This window comes from Mus pahari, chromosome 1 (assembly GCF_900095145.1).
Source record: "Mus pahari chromosome 1, PAHARI_EIJ_v1.1, whole genome shotgun sequence".
NCBI classification, from domain to species: Eukaryota; Metazoa; Chordata; class Mammalia; order Rodentia; family Muridae; genus Mus; species Mus pahari.
The window spans coordinates 146,097,394-146,120,338 of record NC_034590.1 but is presented as its reverse complement, the minus strand read 5'-3'; the positions used below and the strand labels follow the sequence as shown (position 1 = coordinate 146,120,338).

Below are 22,945 nucleotides of genomic sequence, written 5' to 3'. Positions count from 1 at the left end.
TAGAGCAAACATTGTTGGGCTTTGTAGAAAATATAATATTTCTCATAACTCTATAGGACTGCCATCAGCAGGAGAGCAGCTATGTTCTGATGAGTATCAATGCATACTGAAATGTCTATGTCTATATTTCACCCAAGGTTAGGGTTTTTTGTTTGTTTGTTTGTTTTTTACTGTTTACAACCATTTACGATGAAACAAACCAACCAACTAACCAGATAAGTCACATAAACAGATAGCAAGCTAGATGTGCTCCTAATTTATCCACTCTTGTTCTAGACAGTCTAGGTTGTCTGTCTCTGTCTGAACTGCACAGAGGAGAACAACTAAAAGTCCTAATGACAAATTTGATTCCAGCCTAAAGCAAGTTAGTCCTCTACTGCGACAACTGCTGGCTGCCTGCTGTGGTCTTAACACATTTTGGATTGTCCCAGGGATTAACTAGTAGCAGAAAAAGGACCTTACACCACACCCACCAGGTAGGAGGGTCAGGTGCAATGACACACAGTGTCATAGCCACACACTTGGATTTCGGTGTGGGACTAGAATACTTTCATGATATGGTATGCTTAGAGACTGGATTTATAGGAACTCTACAGCAAATAATTAATTACCTGTTTGGATTGAAGACTTCTAATGGAGCCTTAGGTGAGGGATTACTTATATTTGAGTCTTGAGCTAAGAGAGCTATTACCTAATGGCTTTTCACAGTTACACTTTAGTCATTAATCAGGATCTGCCTGGGATTCTCTGGCATTATTAATATAATATTTAGGACAGATTCCATTTGTTTTCTTTTGTGCTTGGCTGGTGATATCAGCAACTCCTGTGCTGGGCAAGCTCACTGAGTCATGACCCAGCACTTCCCACATTTTAAATTAAAGACAAAGGAAGGAGGAAGGGTGGGGCAATGTCCGTTGCACAATGATGACTCAGGGAGAAGCAACTAAGCCGAAGGAGGTGTGGCTAGGCACAAGACCTAAATTCTTGTGCCAGTTCTACCCCTTGTTAAAGTCACCTACTGCTGAGATTCTCAAAGGCCTCCATCTGTCAAGCAGATGTTGAAGGATTATGAGAGGAAGCATTTGCAAATCGACAGAGCTGACATTCTACCGTCTTTCAAATAATCGGTATTATAGATGTAGGTGAAGTTTCAGAGAGGGAATGGAGTGGAAGACCACTGGGGGAGTCTGAATGTAGGACTTAATCCTAGATCAGACCTTCATCACTCCTACATTTCTTTTTATTGTCTTCATATCCAGTCTCAGCAATATGTGATTGCTTGGGTTGTTGAGCATGCATGATGTGCTCCATACCAGTGAGCATGCACGATGTGCTCGATACCAGTGATAACCATATCTCGAAGCACTCAATATGGTATCTGCCTAGAAACCTGTAGCCTCAGGTTTACACATATTGAAGTGGATAGTCTCATTTTATGATGAAAGAATTTTACATTAGAGTTACGCAGGTAGTGACATTGTAATCTTGTACATATTAGAGCAACATCATACTATACTTCCTACAGACATGCATTCCTTTATATATGCCAGTAGAACAATCAGAGGATAACAGGAGCTGGCAAGATGTCCTAGCAGTGAAGAACACATGCAGTGTTTGCAGAGGGATGGTGTTCAGTTCCTAGCACCACCACTGAGAACCTCATAGCTTCCTGTAACTCTAGTTCCAGGGAATCCAATATGGCCTCCATTGTAGCTAATGCATATGCTCACATACTCACACGCATGTGTGCTCTTGCGTGTGTGTGTGTGTGTGTGTGTGTGTGTGTGTGTGTGTGTATATATATGTGTGTAAGATAACACAAATAGGAAGGCACACAAAGCTGCAGTGTTTACAGTTGCATGGCTCGGTTCAAATATCTCTTTTATGGAATCTGTGTGTCCCGTACTCATTATGGCTCTTCACATTCGTAGGTGTCTGAAGAACTACCGATATGTTTGCTACCTCTTTGCCGTGGCACTAGATGGGCTGTGCTATCTGTGTCTTCCAATGCTTCAAACCTTCCCCCTTCTTGTGCCTTTCTCTTGTACCTTTGGCTACTTTGATGGAGCCTACGTTACCTTGATCCCAGTAGTGACTGCAGAGATAGTAGGGACCACTTCTTTGTCATCCGCACTTGGCGTGGTCTACTTCCTTCATGCAGTGCCGTACTTGGTGAGCCCACCCATTGCAGGTAAGCTTCCAAAGTCTACTAGCCACTGTCATCATACTGAGGTAGAGGAAGTGAACCCACACTTCTGTGTACAGCTCATAGACCAAAAATAAGAAAAAGCTTCCAAGTGAGTCAGGAAAGGGTGAAAGGGCTTGAAAGGGATGCAAAAGACACCAAAGAACTTTGGTCCTACCCACATTCTTCCTTTATAATCTTTTTCCAATCAAGTAAGGATGCTAGCTTGCATGGAAAGAGGAAGTCCCAAGTTAGGGTCTTGGTTCCAGTTTATATTAAAGATAGAAGTAAAAGAATAGAACATTTGCTCCAGTTGTAAGTAAGTAGGGCACGGTCAGAAGGAAGTCTGCTACCAAAACAGACCAGTGGGTAGTGAGGCTAAAAGGAGACGTGAAGGTATGAAGATGCAGAGAGCCAGGCGGAGGGCAGGCCTCTCTCTGTGTTCTCTGCTTATCATTTGTACGTACCAAATGTTGGTAATGGTCAAGTTTTCATGCAGACAGATAATGACTATAGTATATTTTAGAGAATACAATCTAGAGGTTTACAACAGAGGAAAATAAGATTCTATTTTAATGCAAAGTAACTACTTTGTCCCTATAGAAATCCACACGCAAATCAGACCATAACAAGAATATGTGCAGGGAGTGTGGCTCATGGGAATCTGTAGAATGAAAATTAATTTTTCTATTCCACTTTGATTTTTGGATTTGAAGTGGGTGAAAAGTGAAGCTGTATACTTTCCTGGTGGATTTTCTCCACATATAAATGATGTTTTGAGGGGAAAAAAATCTATAGATGTTCCTTGTCAACTACAAACCAACTGCCTGCTAGAGTATAACTTTACCCACCGATTCTCTGATCCTCGTGACCCATACTTTCCTATCACAAAACACAGTGGTCCTCACATTTTGTGGTTGGCATAAATACTGGGATTGATATACTGCAATAGCCACAGAAATAAAAATAAATATGTAATTATAGATGTGTGGCCTCAAGTATATGCATTTAAAACAACACACAACATCATGTTGTGCACATGATCTTAGCCAAAAGGCCAAGAAACAATGGCCCAGAGTCCAAATTTTCAAATAAGGTATGGAGGAAATCAGTCTTCCATTGACAACTGGATACCGCACTGAAGTCTATTAGGTTGCTGATAGTAGCGTGTGGATTCTGGGAATCCTATTAGCATTTTGTATGTCCACTTATCTCCTACATCAATGATTCCCAACTTCAATAATTTGAATGATGTTTAAAGCTACAGACTATGAAATACAATCTTAATCTTTTTAACCAGAGTTCATGGAGTTAATAATCACTAATATTTATTGTGTGGGTAGCAAAGACAGAGGACTCTCCTAAATCCTTCACTTAATAACAGTTATTAATTTATATATTTCTCGGTTGCTGCAAGATCTCTTTAGGCCATCTGCTTTTCGTTCAAATCATCGATGACATGCTGTAGTCTATGGAGATTTTTTCCCTGACAAACGATTACATTGGAGAGTGGGTCATCCGGTAATTGAATCTTTAGTTCAGCACTGTGTGTTTGCTTTTGCTGTAGGATGGCTGGTGGACACGACGGGCAGCTACACTGCAGCCTTCCTTCTCTGCGGATTTGCCATGATATTTAGTTCCATCCTGCTTGGCTTCGCTAGAATTGTGAAGAGAATGAAGAGAACACAAGTGCCTTGCCTGGTCAAAGACTCAGATCCCAAGCTGCAACTGTGGACCAATGGATCAGTGGCTTACTCTGTAGCAAGGGGGTTAGATCAGAAAGGTGAGGAATCCCTGGCTAGAGCCGGGTCTGGTTGCAACCTCACGTGACCTGCATGGCCTCATCCCTGGGAGTCTTCAAGGCTGGTGGACCCCAGGCCACCAAGTAAATTATTAATACTGTTTTGCTAACGTATTTATATGGGGAAAATAAGGAGCAACAAAGAATTCTGGAGTAGCCTGGAGTTTTCTCATTCGGGATTTGTACTTACTTAGCTCCAGGGGGAAAGTCAGGGCATAGTTCATGGGACTGGCTGTATTTCAGGGGCAACTACCAAGGCAGAGGCCATTGAGAACGGTCTTGTCATCGCAAAATCGGCCCCACCCCCTCACTCTGAATGGAAGCAGTGCGTGTGCTGGCAGTGGAGATGCAGAGGTGGCTTGAGGGCACAGTGCCTCAATTTTTAGAGTGGCCAAGAAGTTCTTGGGACTCTGTGAACGGTAATGATTAATGTACAACAGATGATCTCTCATCCGTTCCCTGCATCTTCCAGTGAGTAGGCATCACTTTGAGAGACCCAACAATCATCAAACGCCATGGCCGGAATGGACTTCGGAGGGTGGCTGGTGGTAATATTTTATTTGAAACTGTCTTGTTGAAACAGGAAGCTCTTGTCTTCAGGCTGTGCCCCCAACAGGCACCTCTGTCATTACTGCATACTGATTCTAAATGTAACATAACTCGTTCCATGGTGGAATAACTGCTCCATCTTTTCTGAAGTGATTGTAACACACCAGGAATCCCCAGCTCTTTTTTTTTTTTCTTCAGAAAAAAAAAGTTCTAGTTTGAACTGTAGACACATTCCTTTTAGGAACAGAAAAATGTTGACAGTATTCCCATTGAGCAGTAATTGAATTCTTGAGTCAGCAGGTAACTGGTGGGAGTCTTCTTTGCAAAGCAGTCATTAGATTCATCATTATCCAAAAGAGGGCTTGGGTGGTGGTTCCTTATCATACAGATGTTCTAAACATGGCCTTCGGAGCTCACCTTGTCTGTTAGGTCATAGTTATAAATCTCACTCATTGGTTTGGAAGTATCTGCTCCTTCTCGAAAGCCAGACTTTCCTGGTACTTGGAATCCTTTCTGAATTTTTAGATCAGAGGAGAGGACAAGGAGAAAAAAGAGTGGGTCCTCCATCTTATCTCCAGCTGTTTTCAAATCCACACAATGAAGATTCCTGAATCCCCAGTGATGTCCCATCTGCAAAGAAGGACAAGTTACATAATTAAAGGGCTTTTAAAAAATTGTTCAAGAGATTAAGTACAAGTCACAAGGAAACATTTTGATCTCAAAGGCCGTGTAACCTACTGTTCCCAAGAGGCCCCAGAGCAGCTTTAGCCAGACACAGTGCTGGGAGAAATGTCCAGGATTTGAGGAATGGCTGAGGTGGCTAAGTCCTCGTTTGAACTGAGTATGCTTAGGTTGCTATGTTGCTTTCATTATGAGACTCTGGCTTGATCTGATGGGGAAATGGATACTAGTCCATTGTAGCTTTCCACAGAGAAATTTGAATGTTCTGTCTTTACTCAGCCTGGGACTTTAGTTTTGAATCCATTCATTTTGTTATTTGCAATTTTAAAAATACTTTGGGTATACCTTTTAAAAATTCAAAGTTAAAATGAAATACTTGTTTTGGAATAGCACTTTACCTTAAAAGTCATTTTTTTAATCATAATAATGATTTTTTAAAAAAATAATTACTATTATTTGTATGTTTTTAAAGCATTGATTATAAATTTTGTTTGTGGGATTCTATGATATAACTTCTCTATTGTGCTTATGAAAAAATAGGATAGTGATCAAGGGTTTTAAAATTTATATAAAAACATTTTAGATCTTTTGAATTCATACATGCGATAAATTTGCATTCTAACTATCTTGGGGCAATATTTTTGAAGAACCAGTAAGAAACACTGTAGATCTTAGAGTTTACAGTTTGGGCATCTGCACAACATGTTACTAAAACAATATCTCCGTGTATTTAAACAGTTGGTTCCAAAGCTAAGGAAGGTGTAGGAATGGGGTATTTTGTGGAATCAAGAGTAAACCTGTAGAGGAATGATTCTATGCCTTAAATATTTTTTCACCCAACTGCAAGTTCTCCTTTGTAACTGACTAAGAAAGAAAACAAGACAATATCTAACGTTTCAATGTGCCATTCTTTCTTTTGCTTAAATTAGAATTTTATGAATGAATCAGATGTGTAGGCTAATGTTTTCCTAGGTCAAAGGCAAAATAAAATGGATTTATAGACACATATTTGGAACAATTGTTTTTTTTTTTTCTCAGACAAGGAATTTGGACAGGTTGGGGAGCGGGTTTATCCAGATCATGTTAAGACATGGCTAACATGATTCACAAAACTCTAAATGCTCCATTGAGTCCTTCCAGAACACTTTATATAAAATGATAAACATTTCCTATATGCCTTTCCACTTAATTACTGTATTAACCTAAGCCTTCATCATCTTGGGGAGGTGGAAACTGAGGTACCAGGCCTCATAGATCAGTAGCTATTACACTTTAGAGCAGGGATGCTGTGTGCATCCTTTCTATTGTGACTGTTTAGGTCATCTTATGGGGATTCAAAAAGCCATTTGAAAACAGATCCTCCATTGGATTATGCATCGTTCTGTTGTGGATAGCCCCGGTGCTGTTTGTATTTTGATGAAAATCCACCTTCCCCAAGAGGAGCTCCCTAGATAGAGAGGTGAATCACCCACGTACTTAAGACTTCATGTGACCCTTCTAATGAATAAAGAAACCAATCACTGGGCGAGTAGGCAGGACTTCCAGGTCCAACAGGGAAACAGTGGAGAAGAGAGTGGGCTGGAGGTGGGAGAGGAAAATGTAGATAAGGGAGACCCTTTTTCAGGTGACAGATCTGTTTGGATTTGCTACCGGAAGATTTCATTTAGAGTGGCTTATAAATTAGGATGTTAGTTGTCCCAGCAGCTGACTTACCATTGATTCTGAACTAAGTTTGTGTAGTGTTTTCCTTCATGCGGTGGCTCAACTGGGTTCAAGAAAGAAAGATACGGTGGCAAAGGGTGGGTTTGCAAGAAGTTCACACCCCCCCCAAAGCCATGAGAATTTTGAAGCGTGGGGCTGGTGTGGTAGCTACCCACCAGTGGGAACTTAGTGAGCTGGGTGGAGAGATTAAAGAACTGAGTCAGAGAGTCTCCACTAGATGAGAACAGGCAGGCCATGCCCAACAGTGCCTGGTTGGCCAGTGTATCGTGGTTTGCATTTTTTAATATTTAATGCTATATCTTTCCCCTGAATCAGTATACATGGGATCTACATTATAGATTTCTAAAAGATCGCCAAGATGGTTATTGTTGTGCTTTTAAATAAAACAAAAGGAAAATAAACAACAACATCAAATCCTCTACTTCCAGCAAAGTTGCTTAGTTTTCTCTTGATTGATACAGGTTTCTCTTTGGGAGAATTTGGGGTGGGTGGGGCCATGATGGGGAGAAGTGAGGTCTACCTTCCAGCTCCTCTTAGTTGCTCTATTGCCAGTCTATTTTTAGCCTTCTCTTCCCGGCCCTGAGAGGTTTAATTTGGAAGCTATTTATGAGGGTGAAGTAGTGGGGATTCACGGTGTGTATACTGAGTGCCCACACTTTAAAATTATTAACTTCTGTTAAACTCCACCAAACAATCTGTTACTCGAGCAGTTATCATTGACAAGCAAACGAGAAGTTTCCTACTTCTCATTCGAACAGAAAAGTATTTGTTGGAAGGAGTGGGAAATATTAAATAATGATAGAAAGACTATAGGCAAGAGAACACATTTTATTACTGAACTTGCTAGACATATCCAAAAGTATAAAGAATATTAAAATGAACTCTCAGTACACATCCCTTAGTGTGTATAATGACCTGACTACTGCTCTCCTCTTTCATAACATGAGTTGATTACGGTAACATGCTAATATCACATGTGTTCCTTCAGCCGAAGAAATAACTGAAGTTGGCATGATAACATGGTCAGTTCTAGAAGAAGGCATGCTCTGCTTCTTAGGACTCACATTGCTGACAAAGCATATTGGGCTCTGCTCTTCCTGTGGGTGTAGAGCCTGAATCACAGGGGAAATTTTCCTTCTTCTCACCCACCCCCATGCCAATACGGTCTTCTCTATTCAAGGCCATGGAACATATCAAATAAGTAAAAATATCTTGGATGTCATTGATGCTCCCATTATTGCTATTTAGTGTATAAGATGTTGTGATTCTAGGAAAGATGGAGAGCTGCCCTTGGTCCTGAAGATATTGTTACTGAGGTTATGGTGGGCTCTAAGTTTGGGTCATTGTGGGAAGGAGTCTGAAAGGTGAGGGGAAAGGAGTTAGAGGCTACCACTTTGTGTGTGGCACTCTGAGGTTCCAGCAGACAACGTTGTCCTATGTGTCTCTAAATTTACCATTCCACGCCCAGGCAGATGTAGCAGAGTTCGATTATTTGACTTAAGTTGATACACACTCATGGAAACCGAACAAATCTCTAATCAGTGACCACTGTGCCAAGGAAGAAATTAAGAAAGGAGTTAAAGAGTTTCTATAATTTAATGAAAATTCATGCACAACTTACCCAAACTTAATGGAACATAATGCAAGCAGTGCTAAGGGAAAAGTTCATAGCACTAAGTGCCTTCATAAAGAAATTACTAAGATCCTATATTAGCGACTTAACAACATGTCGGAAGGCTCTAGAACAAAAAGAGGCAAACACGTTCAAGAGGAGTCGATGACAGGAAATAATGAAACTCAGAACTGAAATTGATAGGATAGGAGCAAAGAAAACAATACAGACATTAAAAGTCTCAACCGAAAAAGGCAAAGGGCCAGATGGTTTTGTCACAGTATTCTACCAGATTTTCAAAGAAGAGATAATACAAATACTCCTCAAATTATTCCAAAAAAATAGAAACAAAAGGAACATCACCAAATGCATTTTATTAGGCCATAATCACTTTAACACCAAAGACTCAACAAAGAAAAAAATGTTTCAAGAACATGGATGCAAAAATACTCAGTAAAATACTCCCAAACTGAATCCAAGAACATACTAAAAAGATTATCCATCGTGATCAAGTAGGATTCATCCCAGAGATGCAGGGACAATCCATCAATGCAATCCACTCTATAAACAAACTGAAAGAAACAAAACACATAATCATCTCATTACATGTTGCAAAAAGCCTTCGAAAAAATTCAACACCCCTTCATGATAAAAGTCTTGGAGAAATAAAGGTTATTAGACACATAGCCAAACATTAAAGGCAATATACAGCAAGCTGATACCCAGTATCATATTAAATGGACAGAAACCTAATTCCACTATATGGCCTTGATCTTCCTATATGATTTTCAGGCCCTGTACATTATCTACCTCTTGAAGTAGACAGTCTATAGACCAGAAGTAAGCATAAGGCTTACTTCAACATTCACCTCTTAACTATACAAAGGAATCAAACAAGTTTCCTAGGAAACCTTTTTTAACATTAAGATGTTATGTAGCACTGCCACCTGCTGGATATAGTGAGACATCGCAGTGTGCCAACTTAGGCTGCCTTTCAGGAACACTGAGGTTTGTTTGCTGCTAGTCAAGTCCTCCAACTTTTGCTTGTTATCCATCCTGCCTTTATCTTCTTCCTCTTACAGTGCTATTATCAGGCTAAAGATGTCGTGCCTGCCACTTTTCTTCAACATTGTGAACTCTGCAGCCTACGAAGTGATCTAATATGTTGAGAGAGCGTACTGGCTGGTTTTGTGTGTCAACTTGACACAAGCTGGAGTTACCACAGAAAAAGGAGCCTCCCTTGAGGAAATGCCTCCATGAGATCCAGATCAAGGGGGAGGGCCCATTGTGGGTGGTGCCATCCCTGGTCAGATAGTCTTGGGTTCTATAAGAGAGCAGGCTGAGCAAGCCAGGGGAAGCAAGCCTGTAAGTAACATCCCTCCATGGCCTCTGCATCAGCTCCTGCTCTCTGACCTGCTTGAGTTCTAGTCCTGACTTCCTTTGGTAATGAACAGCAATGTGGAAGTGTAAGTTGAATAAACCCTTTCCTTCCCAACTTGCTTCTTGGTCATGATGTTTTTTTGTGCAGGAATAGAAACCTTGACTCAGACAAATCGGTACCAGCATAATTGGGTATTCCTGTAATAACTTGATCATGCTTTGAGGAGGACTGTGGAAAGACTTTGGAACTTTGGGCTAGAAGAACCATTGGGTTGTTAAGAGCTCTGTGGGATGTTCTGCAGGAGCGTGGAAGATAATGTTGAAAACAGTGCAGAAGATGGAGGCCTGGCTTGTGACATTTCAGAGGGAAGATTAGAGACTCTTATCAGGGCCATTGCTGTTCGGATTTTGAAGATTCTGTGGTTTGGGTGAGCTGGGGCTGAAGAATCAGCTGTGATTAACAAAATAGCCAAACTACTAAAGTGAAACCTTTGCATTACTGGGACTATTGATGATAATTTCTACTTCATCTTATATTTTATTTTCTCATGTTTGTCATCTCTTAGAAGCCCGTTCTTTTTTTTTTTTCATTTTTTCTTTTTTTTTATTATTTTCTTTATTTACATTTCAAATGCTATCCCGAAAGTTTCCTATACCCCTCCCCCCACCTCTGCTCCCCTACCCACCCACTCCCACTACTTGGCCCAGGCCTTGCCTTGTGCTGGGTCATATAAAGTTTGCAAGACCAAGGGCATCTCTTCCCATTGATGGCCGATTAGTCCATCTTCTGCTACATATGCAGCTAGAGACACAAACTCAGGGGGTACTGGTTAGTTCATATTGTTGTTCCACCTACAGGGTTGCAGCCCCCTTCAGTTCCTTGGGTACTTTCTCTAGCTCCTCCATTGGGGACCCTGTGTTCCATCCCAATAGTTAAGCCCGTTCTTTTCTAGAGACAGAGAAAAGGTGGGATCCCCTGGGGTGGGGGTGCAGGTGAAGAGGAGCCAGGAGGAGTGGGGGAAGGGGGACTATAATCAGGATTTATTGTGTAAGAAAAGGAGTATTTTCAGTAAAGAAGAAAGAAATAAAGTCATTTCCTCCTTTTCTTTGCTCTCTCTCCTTTCCACTAATATTTCCTTCCCCTTCCCCCACCTTCTTGCAAAACAAGGATGATCTAATATCAATATGTAGGTTCTTTCCACTCCTGAGATGGTCTCAGTAAAGCAGGTTTATACATAAATGGCTTGTGAATGGTTTTAGGGTTTTGTTTGTTTGTTTTTATGATTTTAGCCTTTTGTTTTTGTTGTTGTTCTTATATTTCTTGCTGATTTGGATTGCTGGAGTTGGTGTGCTACAACAATGGGAAAATGTGTGAGGAGAGGTGTTTGAACTAAGTGACTATTTATTTAATCAGACTGGAGTCCAGAGCTACTTCTCCAGCGCCCACATTTAGGGGCTGCCGTTAAACCTCTGTGGGATGCTAAGGGGTAGATGGTCCTGGCCACATCCAGTCTCCTGCATGCTGTGCTGGCTAGCTGGATGTCAATCTAACAAAAACACGAGTCATCAGAGAGGAGGAAATATCAATTGAGAAAAATGCCTCCCTAGCATTCAACTGTAAGGAAATTTCTTAATTACTGCTTTTTCTTAATTATTCCTTGAGGGGGGTCTCCCATTGTGGGTGGGGCCATCCCTGGGCGGATGGTCCTGAGTTCTATAAAAAAAAGCCGGCTGAACAAGCCTTCAGGGGCAAGCCAGTAAGCAGCACACTTCCATGGCCTCTGCATCAGCTCCTGCCTCCAGGTTCCTGGCCTCTCTCCGTGAGTTCCTGCCTTGCTGGTGTTGGTGATGAACTCTTATATGGAACTGTAAGTGAACTGTAAGTGAGGCTCTCATGCTGGCTGGGGATCAGATGGAGCATGCTTGCTTCCTTCTTTATAAGGTCAAAAGATGGGGCATCCTGGCTACTAACCATTTAGTTACTCTTCGGACTTCCAAAGAAGGTGGCCTCCTTTAGAGGGGGGGGGCGGCAGGGGAAAAGAGGGGTTACTGTAAATCTCTGAATCCCAATGTCCAGTTCTTGGAAGGAGAAAACTGACTACCTAACACTATGTTGTGGTTATCTCACATGCTCTGTCACACTGTGACAGCGCGCGCGCGCGCGCACACACACACACACACACACACACACACACACACAGATACACATTAATAATAATATTTAAAACAACTTTTAAAAGTACTTCATGCAATTAACAATATTTTCTGTGGAGGTTGTGTTCAGAGACATTATTTGTTACATAAAGGCATTTTTAAAGCGTCATATCAAAATAAGAACAAGGTGAACTTGCTTCACATTCTTTTCAGTATGGAGGCTTTATTCTCTGGCTTAGTCTGTAATCCAGAGTCTTTCCTGATCAGACTTCCATAGGAATCAGTGTTGGCGGCGGCGGGGCTGGGGGTGGGGTGGTGGTTATGCTCTACAACCAAAAGAGTTGTTGTTCCTAGCCCCATTTCTGGGAATTGTCCAATTCATGACCCCATAACCAATCACAGCACTGGGAGTCCTCACAGGGAAGGTTAGGAAACACTCTCAGACCCCCTAGCTTGCTTCTCTAGCCACTCTCCTGTGGATAATGAGAAACTGTGTAGCCTATCACATCTATAGAAACACTGGTAGGTGTAACTACAAAATGGTGATGCCTTTGTCCCAAAATGAAATATAAACCCGTTTCCTACAGAAACAAGAGAGAAATGATTTGGGTGACTTTGTCCTTTATGCTAATAAGAAGCACATTTGCATTGTCTTTGGGAGTGTCCTCAGTGGAAGCCAAACTACTTTGCACCCCACATTGCATATAAATACAACATACTGGTCCCCTTAGGTTTTTGGTTAACTTGACACAAGCTAAAGTCATTTGAGAAGAGGGGATTACAACTGAGAAAAGAGCTCCACTGGATTGGACCATGGAAAAATGTTGGGATCAACAACTGATTGCCATGAATGGAGAGGCTCTACCCCCTATGGGTGTGGTCAACCCTGGGCAAATGATCCAGAGTTGTATGAGAAAGAAGATAAGCAAGCCTTGTGGACAGCAAGCCAGTAAGGGGTATTTCTCCATGTCCTCTGCATCAGGTTCTGCCTCCAGGTTCTGGCCTTGAGTTTCTTTCTGGCTGCCAGGGATTCACAGTGAACCAGGAAGTGCAAAATGAAATGAGTCCGTTCTTCCCCAAGCGGCATTTGATAATGGTGTTTATTACAGCAATAGACGGCAAACTAGGAGACACAAAGATGCATGTGCATATGTATAATTAAGGCTAGATTCCACTTGTAAGAGAAACCATGAAATATTTTGTCTTTAGTGTCATTACTCTTTCTTGTTCCTTTCTTTGGAGCTCTTTCTTATAGTCCTCCTTCTACTTACATTTACAAGTAACATATGCGTGCATATACATAAATGTACATATATGTACCCCTGCCTAGCTGAGACTCAGAGTTCGGTGGCTCCAATTCTTGCTAGTAAACCGAACTGCTCCGCAGTACTAAGGCGCATGCGCACATTCCTTAGCAAGGACTCAGGCTGTCAAGGGCGGGTCCATGTGCGCATGCTCACATGCTCTCCACTGGAAGTTGTTATGGCCAGAGCCCCTCGGTCACGGCCAAACAAAACTAATGATGCAGGTAGGGTTTCCAGAAGCAGCGCTTCAGAATGAGCTCTCGCTGTCAGCAATTCTGCCAAGAAATGGAGGTAAGTCAGGGTTTCTGAACCTTGGAGCTTCTGACTTGTGTACTTGATGGTTCTTATTGTGGGAAGCTGTCCTGTATGTATAGCGTAAAATACTCAGGCTGCATCTTTGTGTATAGCCTCTAGGTGTCAGTAGTACGTCACAATTGCGACAACCAAAAACCCACTGGACTTGATAAGGCCCTCCAGGGCATCAATTGAGAATAGTGACTGTAAATACCTTCAGTTGTTTTCCTAATTGAAAATATTAATACGCACAATACAAGCAAGATATATGAGACAGGGTCCAAATGGGAGAAAATCAAATCATAAACGGGGCTTGTTTTAAGAGTCAAAAAGAGAGCATGTAAAGAATTTGAGGTATGCCAAGGAAGAATTAGTCCCTTCAGCAGGGGACTGCATAGTGGAAGGTTGTTACCACATTCAGTCTGAATGAGGACAAGATACATATGTAGCTGTGTCCATGGGCACCCGCTGGGTGCTGTGCTTTGGACAGAGTTTGAAGAATCACCTTATTAAAGCCTGGCCCCTACCGTGGTGATGTTAAAAGGTGGTGGGACCTTTAAAAGGTGAGATGTAGTGAGAGGTTGAGGTGGACCATACCTGTTATCTGGCTTCTTGTCTACCATAAGCCAGTTGGCCATGCTGTGCTGTTTTCCGATTTTACATCCCAAACCACGAACTGAAAAAAATATTTTCTTTCTGTTACCATGCTCACATGTGTTATATAGTAGCAGAATAGACTGATCTACTAGACAGTCCAAGTCGGGGCAGACTTTCAGGTGGTCATTTCTAATTTCCAATGCAATTTGAACTCTAGCTGAATCTTAAGATGTTTAGAATAACACAAGGGGCCGGAGCCTGCAGGAGTGTATATCCATGGTAGGAGCTGTAGATTGGCCTGATTTAGGTGTTAATATAGTTAAAGGCACAGATTGAATTCTGCTAATCATGTACATGGCAGTAATGTGTCCCTGAAATTCACTGGCCAATCCGATGAGAGATGTCTGTTCTGTCCGCAGATGATCCTGAATAGGAGGAATTCATGTTGTCAATGCAAATATGCTCTGGGATTGGCTTCTTGCTTTTCTCTGCATACGTCCAAAGTGTACCACACCATACCATTCCCGATGTCTGGGGAGAAAGGACAGAAATCTCTTCCACAGTTGAGCTGGGCAGGACAGAGTGGTGGTGTTAGGTCAGCAGCAAGACATTAAATGCATATGCTTCCTGGATGTCCTCAGACCCTCAGGAGTCACACAGTCATTTTGCGTCTGTGGCATTTTCTTTCAGAAATTCTGCATCTGTCCATGATCCTTGACTTAATCAGATTGCTATCACCAAGTTCCTTATATAATGCTTCAGAGAATACATCGCAAAATGAGAAACTGGTGAGAACAATTTGACAGCGAATTAAATGTAAACCATGCCACAGGGAGAGCAGACCCTGGGTCACATACCTGTGTGCCTGTTACTTTCACTGGATTCTAAGCCATGTGAGGTTTAACAAAAAACATCTACCTCAATTGTTGGTTGATTAAATGAATCATTTAAAATGCTAATATATTTAAGGCCAAATCTTTGACACATCTGCTCAAAGCTTTTTCTACTGGATGGCGTTCACACAGCTACTGTCTTTTCCATTCCACCTCTTCACACGTAGTCACTAAGATTCATATTTCCTATTCACTGTTTTCAGAGTACTGAGTAACTGTTGAAAAGTTAAAGTATCGTAGTGGGTTGTGCGATATGTTTCTAAAAGCAGAAAATAAAGCGGATTATGAGTATATGTAAACCTAGATGCAAATACATTGTGAAGGCGGCTGGTATTTTAGGAGTGGGGGACCACGCTGCTTACTTTCCAAGTCAGTCTTGAGCCTTCAGCCTTGTCGTAAGACTTCAAGACTGTAGACAAACCCAAGGATACCGAGGCCTTCAAGGTCTAATGCATTGCTCCTGTTTCTTCAAAGACAGTGTCTCTGAACAGCCACTAAATTTATCCCTGTTAAATAAAGTATTTTTTTGTTTATTGTTTGTAAATGATGCCTGGGTGGATCTACTTCAGATTTCTTTGAGAGAAACTTGAATTCTAAATATTGGTCATAAAAGAAATATACATCTTATAGTAATTGTTTCTCAGATAGGTTAATGAATGGCGAATTTTTGGAAAATATTTCCAGCTTTTTCTGAAAATTCTCACTTCATTATACATATGTATGTAGAAGGTAGTCCTGGTTCTTCTTCTTAAGTCCCATGCTCCCAGAAATAAGACTTAAACTCAAAGTATATTTACAATTAACTTGACTATATAGCCAGGCTCTTTTCTGAGTAGCTTATAATTTTAAATAACCTATATATTCTAACCTACATTCTATCATGTGGCTAGCTACTTGTGCTCAGGTACCATGTATCAATCTGTACGTATGGTTCTGAAGCTAAGGTCCTGTTCCCCAATGGGTTCTTAATCTTTCAGTAAAGAAGCCATGGGCCAATTGCTGAGCAGGTGGGACTTCCGGGTCCTTGGAGGTAAGCAGGGAGACACACAGATAGGAGAGTTCACCATGCTTCTGATGGAGAAATGTTGACCATCCATGTGAGATCTTGAAACCAGTGGCCACACAGGCCACTTCTACAGGAGGGCCGTCAGAGGAGTTTAGCAGGGACTAGAAGCATTTGAGCAACTAAAGTTTAGGGCAGGTGGGAAGTGTGGAACTAAGAATATTGAGAAGGGCACACTTTTCCAGGCAGGAGATAGTAGTGACCAGTAATTGTGTCAAAGGGCAAGTTGAAATTGACCAACTGTGTGTGAGTCTTTTATCCATTGATTCAAGGGAAGCTGGTAGCATGGCCCATTCCCAGAACTTAGTCTGGGTAGCAAAAGCTACACACAACATATCTCCCACCTAGTGTTATCCCAGAATCCTTTCTGCCTACAGGATGTTCCATCTACTATTACTACCTAAGCTATAGGCCATCAGAGTTATTATTGACAGGTACCACATCAATACAGATACAAGATATTTCCTCTATATGTATTAGAAGTGGAACAGTGTAAGATGTGGGTTTTGTTAAATTAAAGATGAAACATGATTAAGCTTAGCCATTTTGCCAATATCCTTTCTATCCTGCCCACTGGATTGTGTATTTGTAGCTTGTTTTGTCTGTGTGGTCCATGCTATGAAAGTTGCTCCTCAGGAAGGAAGCTTCAGGTAAGTTCCAGTTCTGGGTCCTGTGGACTCTGTCTGAACTGCATGGTGCCCTCAGCTACAGGGACTTACCTTCCACCTCAACGATACAAACAAAGGCAATAGCAATACCATGTCATCTTTGGGAGTCTCTTGGACAACCCAGACCAACAACTTAAAGAGGGTCTCTCACAGCTGGTGTTGGGGTTTCGGTTACATGTTCTTTGGCTCTTGGAGGGAGTATTGTCAGCCCAAATAGTAAAAATTTATTTAAGCTACATATGTATATTTATCAAAGTACTTACATGTATTATAGGTTGGAGGATGTGAGTACTTAGTAGTCTGATTCTTTATTATGATTTTTTTCAAATATCCAGACATTTTATGATTTCATTTCTCTTTGCATCTGCATAGCATTCCATGGAGTGCATGTAGCACATTTCATTAGTCATTGATTAGCTGAGGGGCATTTGGTTTGTTTTCCATTTGCTGGCTATGGTGAATAACAGATGACCAGCCCTGAAAACAGATACATACAAGGAACATTATGCACACTGAGCAGGCTGTGTTTTTGTGTTTAGGCATGTGAGTGCTGTACGTGTGCGTGTGCCCACTTGCATATATGCACACATAAACATATGCATAAATGTGTCTAACAACAATAAAAGGAGAGGCCATGAATATGTAAAAAGATCAAAGTGGCAGTTTATGTGACATTTTGAAGGGAGGAAAGGGAAGGGGAGTGTCTTAGGGTTTTAACTACAAACACCACGACCAAGGCAACTCTTATAAGACTGCATTTTATTGGGACTGGCTCACAGGTTCAGAGGTTCAGTCCTTTATCATCAAGGCCAAAGCGTGGCAGTTTCTAGCCAGTCATGGTGCAGGAGAGATGCTGAGAGTTCTACATCTTTATCCAAAGGCTGCTAGGAGAAGACTGGCTTCCATGTGGTTAGATGGAGGGTCTTAAAGCCCACAGTGACACACCCACTCCAACAGGGCCACACCTTCTCATAGTACCACTCCCTGGGCCAAACATACACAAACCACCACAGGGAGGAACAATGTAATTATATAATAATCCCCAAAAGTAAAAGATATTTAAGTAAACAAAGTAATAACATTTCTGAATGTTCTGTGAAAAGCCAGAGGAACCGAGTCTTACTTTTCCCCATCACCCACTGTAAAACAAAACAAAACAAAACAAAACAAAACAAAACAAAACATTTACTACAAATGTTTGGGGGCCAAACCCAGTGTAACCAAGGGAAAATTTGGGAAGCTTACCATATTGAAGTACAGCTCTATTGAGAACGTACAGAAGGGAATGAAGGAGTTAGTTTGGCCAGATTAATACTGACTTTCTTACATCTTTACCAGTGATCTGAGTACCTTCATCATGCTCACGATGAATTTTGGCAGGTGGATTCTAAACTCCAGCATGTCTTTTCTTTGTTAGATTACCCAGTAAATAAGGAGCAGTGACCACCTGTTCTGCAGTAGCTATGCAACTGAGCCAAACCAGAAGCTAGGGCCATCCAGTCCCAAGACTAAAAATGTGTGGTTTTTTTTCCCCCAGTGCTCATATAATTGCCACATGAATTAAGGCAAGCTTCCCCCTAAAAGTGGCTTTGCATCATTAGAGGTAAGGTATCCAAGGGCAGCTAGGTGAGCCCAAGATTCACAGCATTTTCATAGAGGAGGGAACGATTTCCTGCCTTAGAGAAATCTTACGTAAGCCATCTCCGAGACCTGATTCTCATAGGATTTTTATCTGGCTCTTGCCTGGTCTGTTCCCTAAGGATTAGCTGCCCCACCCCCATCCCAACCCCATCTGTTTGCTTTTTACAGATTCATTACACACTGAAAATTAGCAGGAAATTCACAAATTCTCCCTTCCAGGGTTTATACTCTAGCTCTAAATTATGGGAGCAGATCTTGCCCTCTCAGTGGCGGCTTAAGAAATGGCACTGGAGAAGGCAGGTGTTTCTTTTTGTGGTAGTCAGCGAGCTACCAGTTTCTAACATTGAAAAATGGGATTCCTCCAAGAGTGACTCTAGCGAAACTTGCCCCACTCTGTGGACAGAGCCCCTTCCTCTGGATCCTCGAATCTCAGAGCAGCCAGGGCAGCAATCAGTTGTCCTCTGGTTCACTCTACCTGACTGCGGCGAACCTCTGTTTTTTATTAGCTCCAATGCGTGATCACTCTCTAGCATTACACCATTACATAGTACTTCATTCTTATCTGCTACCCACAGAGCTAACATGAGTGGGAAAGCTGGCTGCTCCTCTCTTATCTGTTACAGACAGCTAACATGACCTAGCTGAACTCAGCCTTTTTCTAATCTCTTATTACCATGGCTGTCTTCCCTTCCTTGGGCATGGCTAGCCTGTCTTATGGTTTGAATGTGAAATGCTAGATCATGTATTTGAACACCCAGATCCCGGCTGGTGGTGCTGTTTATTGTAGGGATCACTGGGCATAGACCCTGATTGCCCTGCTTCTCTTTGCCACCACTTCAGCTCCATCCTACTAGCCACATCAGGATAAACTCTACCCTCTGAGCCAAAATAAATTCTTCCTCTCTCAAGTTGCTTCTCTTAGGGGTTTTATTATCAAAACACAAAAGTAACTAATACGTGTTTGTGATTCTTTTTCAACTTGTCAAATTGAGGAATGCGTTCTTTTGTTAATGGGGGGGAGGGGGTCTTCTGAGACTGTGGTGGTTACAATAAAGTTGGCTCCCGTTGGTCCAATGGGAGTAGCACTATTAGGAGCTGTGGTCTTGGAGGAAGGTGCGTCCCTGTGAAGACAGACTTTAAGGTCTGATATGCTCAAGCAAGGCCTAGTGGGGCAGTCTCTTTCTGCTGCTTGCTAATTAAGAGGTAGAACTCTCAGCTCCTTGTCCAACACCATGTCTGCCTGAATACTACTACATTTCCTGTCATGAGGATAATGGACTAAACCTCTGAAATTGTAACCCCCAAATGTTTTTCTTTATAAGAGTTGTTGTGTATTGTGGGGCTTTGGGGGTCCCACTTGAGGTTTAATAATACTAAAGACCAACAGGCATCTACATATTTTAAAGCTGTTGGCCTTTTTGCTGGGGCAGTCTCTCACTAGCTTCTAACTTAACCCAGCTTCTCTGCTATTGTGTTTCTTCCCTTGGTTCTCACTGCCACACCTCCCTGCCTTGTTCCCTTTCCTCCTTCAGTCTCCAATAATTCTTCCTCCACCTAGTCTTCCTGCCTGTCTTCCGGCCCCAGATTTGTCTGCCAGTTCTTTATTATATAAAAGCCACACTCGGGTTGGTGAGATGGCTCAGTGGGTAAGAGCACCCAACTGCTCTTCTGAAGGTCCAGAGTTCAAATCCCAGCAACCACATGGTGGCTCATAACCATCTGTAACAAGATCTGACTCCCTCTTCTGGAGTGTCTGAAGACAGCTACAGCATACTTACATATAATAAATAAATAAATCTTAAAAAAAAAAAGAATAAAAAAAAAGCCACACTCATTATTCAACTATTCGACTTTCCCCACAGCAGCTGACCTTTCTTCTGAAGGCAGGTGAGCAAGTGATAAACATTTACATACCCTTGGCTCTGCGCTGTAGTCTTCTGAAGGTCTTTAGTTCAATTCTCAGCAAACATCTGGTGGCTCACAACCATCTGTAATAGGATCCCAGTGTCCTCCTCTGGTGTGTCCAAGGTGAATCACAATGTACTCACATACCTGCCTTTAACCTCAGTGCATGGGAGGCAGAGGCAGATGGATTTCTGAGTTCAAGGCGAACTTGTCCGGTCTACAGAGTGAGTTCCAGGACAGTCAGGGCTACACAGGCTATCAAAACCAAAACTAAAACAAACAAACAAACAAACAAACAAGCAAAAAACCCACAAGGACACACTTTTACATAGCCAGTAAATACAATGTTTGTGGGTCATCCCAACAACCTTGGTCATGGTGTCTCTTCACAGCAATAGAAACCCTCATTAAAACAAGAACTAATTCTAGGAAGATAGTCTGACTGTAATTAAGGACCTATGACCAATACATAGATGTTATTTTATTGCACTGTGACTTGGCCACAATATGCCTTGGGGTGACTTTTATTCAAGAGAAAAATGACTAAAGAATTTCCTTAAGTGTATCCTTTTATGCTACTTTATGGGGACCTGGCAACACTGTATTGAATTCTGGGATGGTTCAGTGGCCAAGCAAGACCTCTTTCATATTTTCCCTTAGAAAGTCTAGAAAGGAGGGAGATGGTGACACAAATTGGGGCCAAGCTAAAGCAGACAAGAAGGCTCTACTAAATCATTACCACCATTTGTGTGTGTGTGTGTGTGTGTGTGTGTGTGTGTGTGTGTGTGTGCATCCCCTGAAAAACTCTAACTTTCTTGAGTTACAGGATGAAGCACAAAGGCTTCAACCCAGCATTGCCTTTCCTCATAGGGAAAGATAACTAGATTTCATTGGTTTTCCATGGTTTTATTTTCCTATATGTGGAGAGCTATACATTCTTCTATAGTCTCCAGTTTTTGTGTTTTTCTCTAGTCCAGACTGGTAAGTGCAGTATTTACTCTGGGATTTAGCCCCAAAAGATTAAAAGTTTGCCCCAAGGGCTGGTGAGATGACTCAGTGGTTAAGAGCACAGGCTGCTCTTCCAGAGGTCCTACGTTCAATTCCCAGCAACCACTAGGTGGCTCACAAACATCTGTAATGTGATCCGATGCCCTCTTCTGGTGTGCACGAAGACAGCAACAGTGTACCCACATACATGAAATAAATAAATGAATCTTAAAAAAAAAAAAAAAAAAAAAAAAAAAAAAAAAAAAAAAGTTTCCCCCAAGCAATTCTGTGAATGGAAAGAGTTTGGACAGCAAATGAGAAACTATTATACTCTCAGGGGAGAACAAAGAGCAAATGAGACCCCAAGGGACTGACAGGACTCCTACGAAGTTGGGGAAGAGATGCTCCTCAACACAGGTGATGAAAAACCACTGCTGCTCAAGCCAAAAGCCTGAGATTGATGCTAAGGATTGATAAGAAGCTTGCTATGGTGGCATAAATCTGCAATCCCGGTGATCCTACGGCAAGATGGGAGTCAGGGAAGACAGACTTGGTCTACAGCTCGGAGGCTATTCATCCTAGCATCTACCAATGAGCAGAAGAAATGAGAGACCCTGTCCTGTTAGAGTGGAAGGGAATAGCCAATGGAAAATTTTCTTCTGACCTCCATATGCATACAATGTAATGCTCATATGTGTGCATGCACATTCATGTGTGCACCCATGTGTACACACACACACACACACACACACACACACACACACACACACACAATACAGGCAAGACATGGCTTTACTTTACCTTCTTTTAATGAAAGGCTGAGGTAGGATTACACGTTCAAGGCTAGCCTGAGCTACATAACAAGTCTGTTTGTGTGTGTGTGTGTGTGTGTGTGTGTGTGTGTGTGTGTGTGTATGTATGTTTAGTCCTGGCTTTCCTGGAACTTGCTTTGTAGGCCAGAGGTGTCTCAAACTCAGAGATCCAACTGCCTCTGCCTCCTAAGTGGTGGGGTTAAAGATGTGTACCACCATTGCCCAGCTAAGATCCTAAATATATTTTTTAAGTTTATACTTGATTGAAAGTATAAATAAACCTTCCGACTATTAAGACCCCCACTCTCAGAAGTTCCTCCTTATATTTATTGCTAGTCCTTAAAGATTCATGTTCACTGAAGTCTGTGCTTTACACATTAACTCTACACTAATGCTAGCAAGCAGTATACGGGCCCTCCCTTCCTAAGCTCCTTGTAGGTCCAACTTATGAAAAAGAAGTCTCACCTGGAAAAGTGACTGCTGGAAATACAGTGCATAAGCTGCACAACACACCAGACACTTTTATATATGCAGAATGTCTTATCACTAATGCCTTTTTCAGATCCTGCTGGCCTCAACTCTGTGGAGCCATCTAAAAGAGATGTGGATGCTCACAGTCAGCTATTGGATGGAACACAGGGCCCCCAATGGAGGAGCTAGAGAAAGTACCCAAGGAGCTGTAGGGGGCTGCAACCCT

At 41.9% G+C, this 22,945-nt stretch overlaps 1 protein-coding gene and 1 long non-coding RNA gene across 11 annotated transcripts in view; both read left to right on the top strand.

The window, feature by feature from the left end:
* The window catches only part of Slc16a12 (solute carrier family 16 member 12), an 86,019-nt gene extending 76,267 nt beyond the window's left edge, over positions 1-9,752 (top strand). For 9 of the 10 annotated variants that reach the window (XM_029537161.1, XM_029537166.1, XM_029537163.1 and 6 more), the window contains 2 exons: positions 1,932-2,191; positions 3,753-6,283. In XM_029537161.1, the coding sequence (XP_029393021.1) occupies positions 1,932-2,191; positions 3,753-4,015 (523 nt within the window). In that variant the 3' untranslated portion in view covers positions 4,016-6,283. Of the gene's footprint in view, positions 1-1,931; positions 2,192-3,752; positions 6,284-9,632 lie in introns of those variants that run through there. The other variant, XM_021214597.2, reaches the window with a different exon arrangement.
* A 3,782-nt stretch (positions 9,753-13,534) lies between these two features.
* Positions 13,535-22,945, top strand: part of LOC115064686 — a 19,802-nt gene continuing 10,391 nt past the window's right edge. The window contains exon 1 of the long non-coding RNA XR_003844492.1: positions 13,535-13,679. This is a non-coding gene — a long non-coding RNA (uncharacterized LOC115064686). The remainder of the gene's footprint in view (positions 13,680-22,945) is intronic.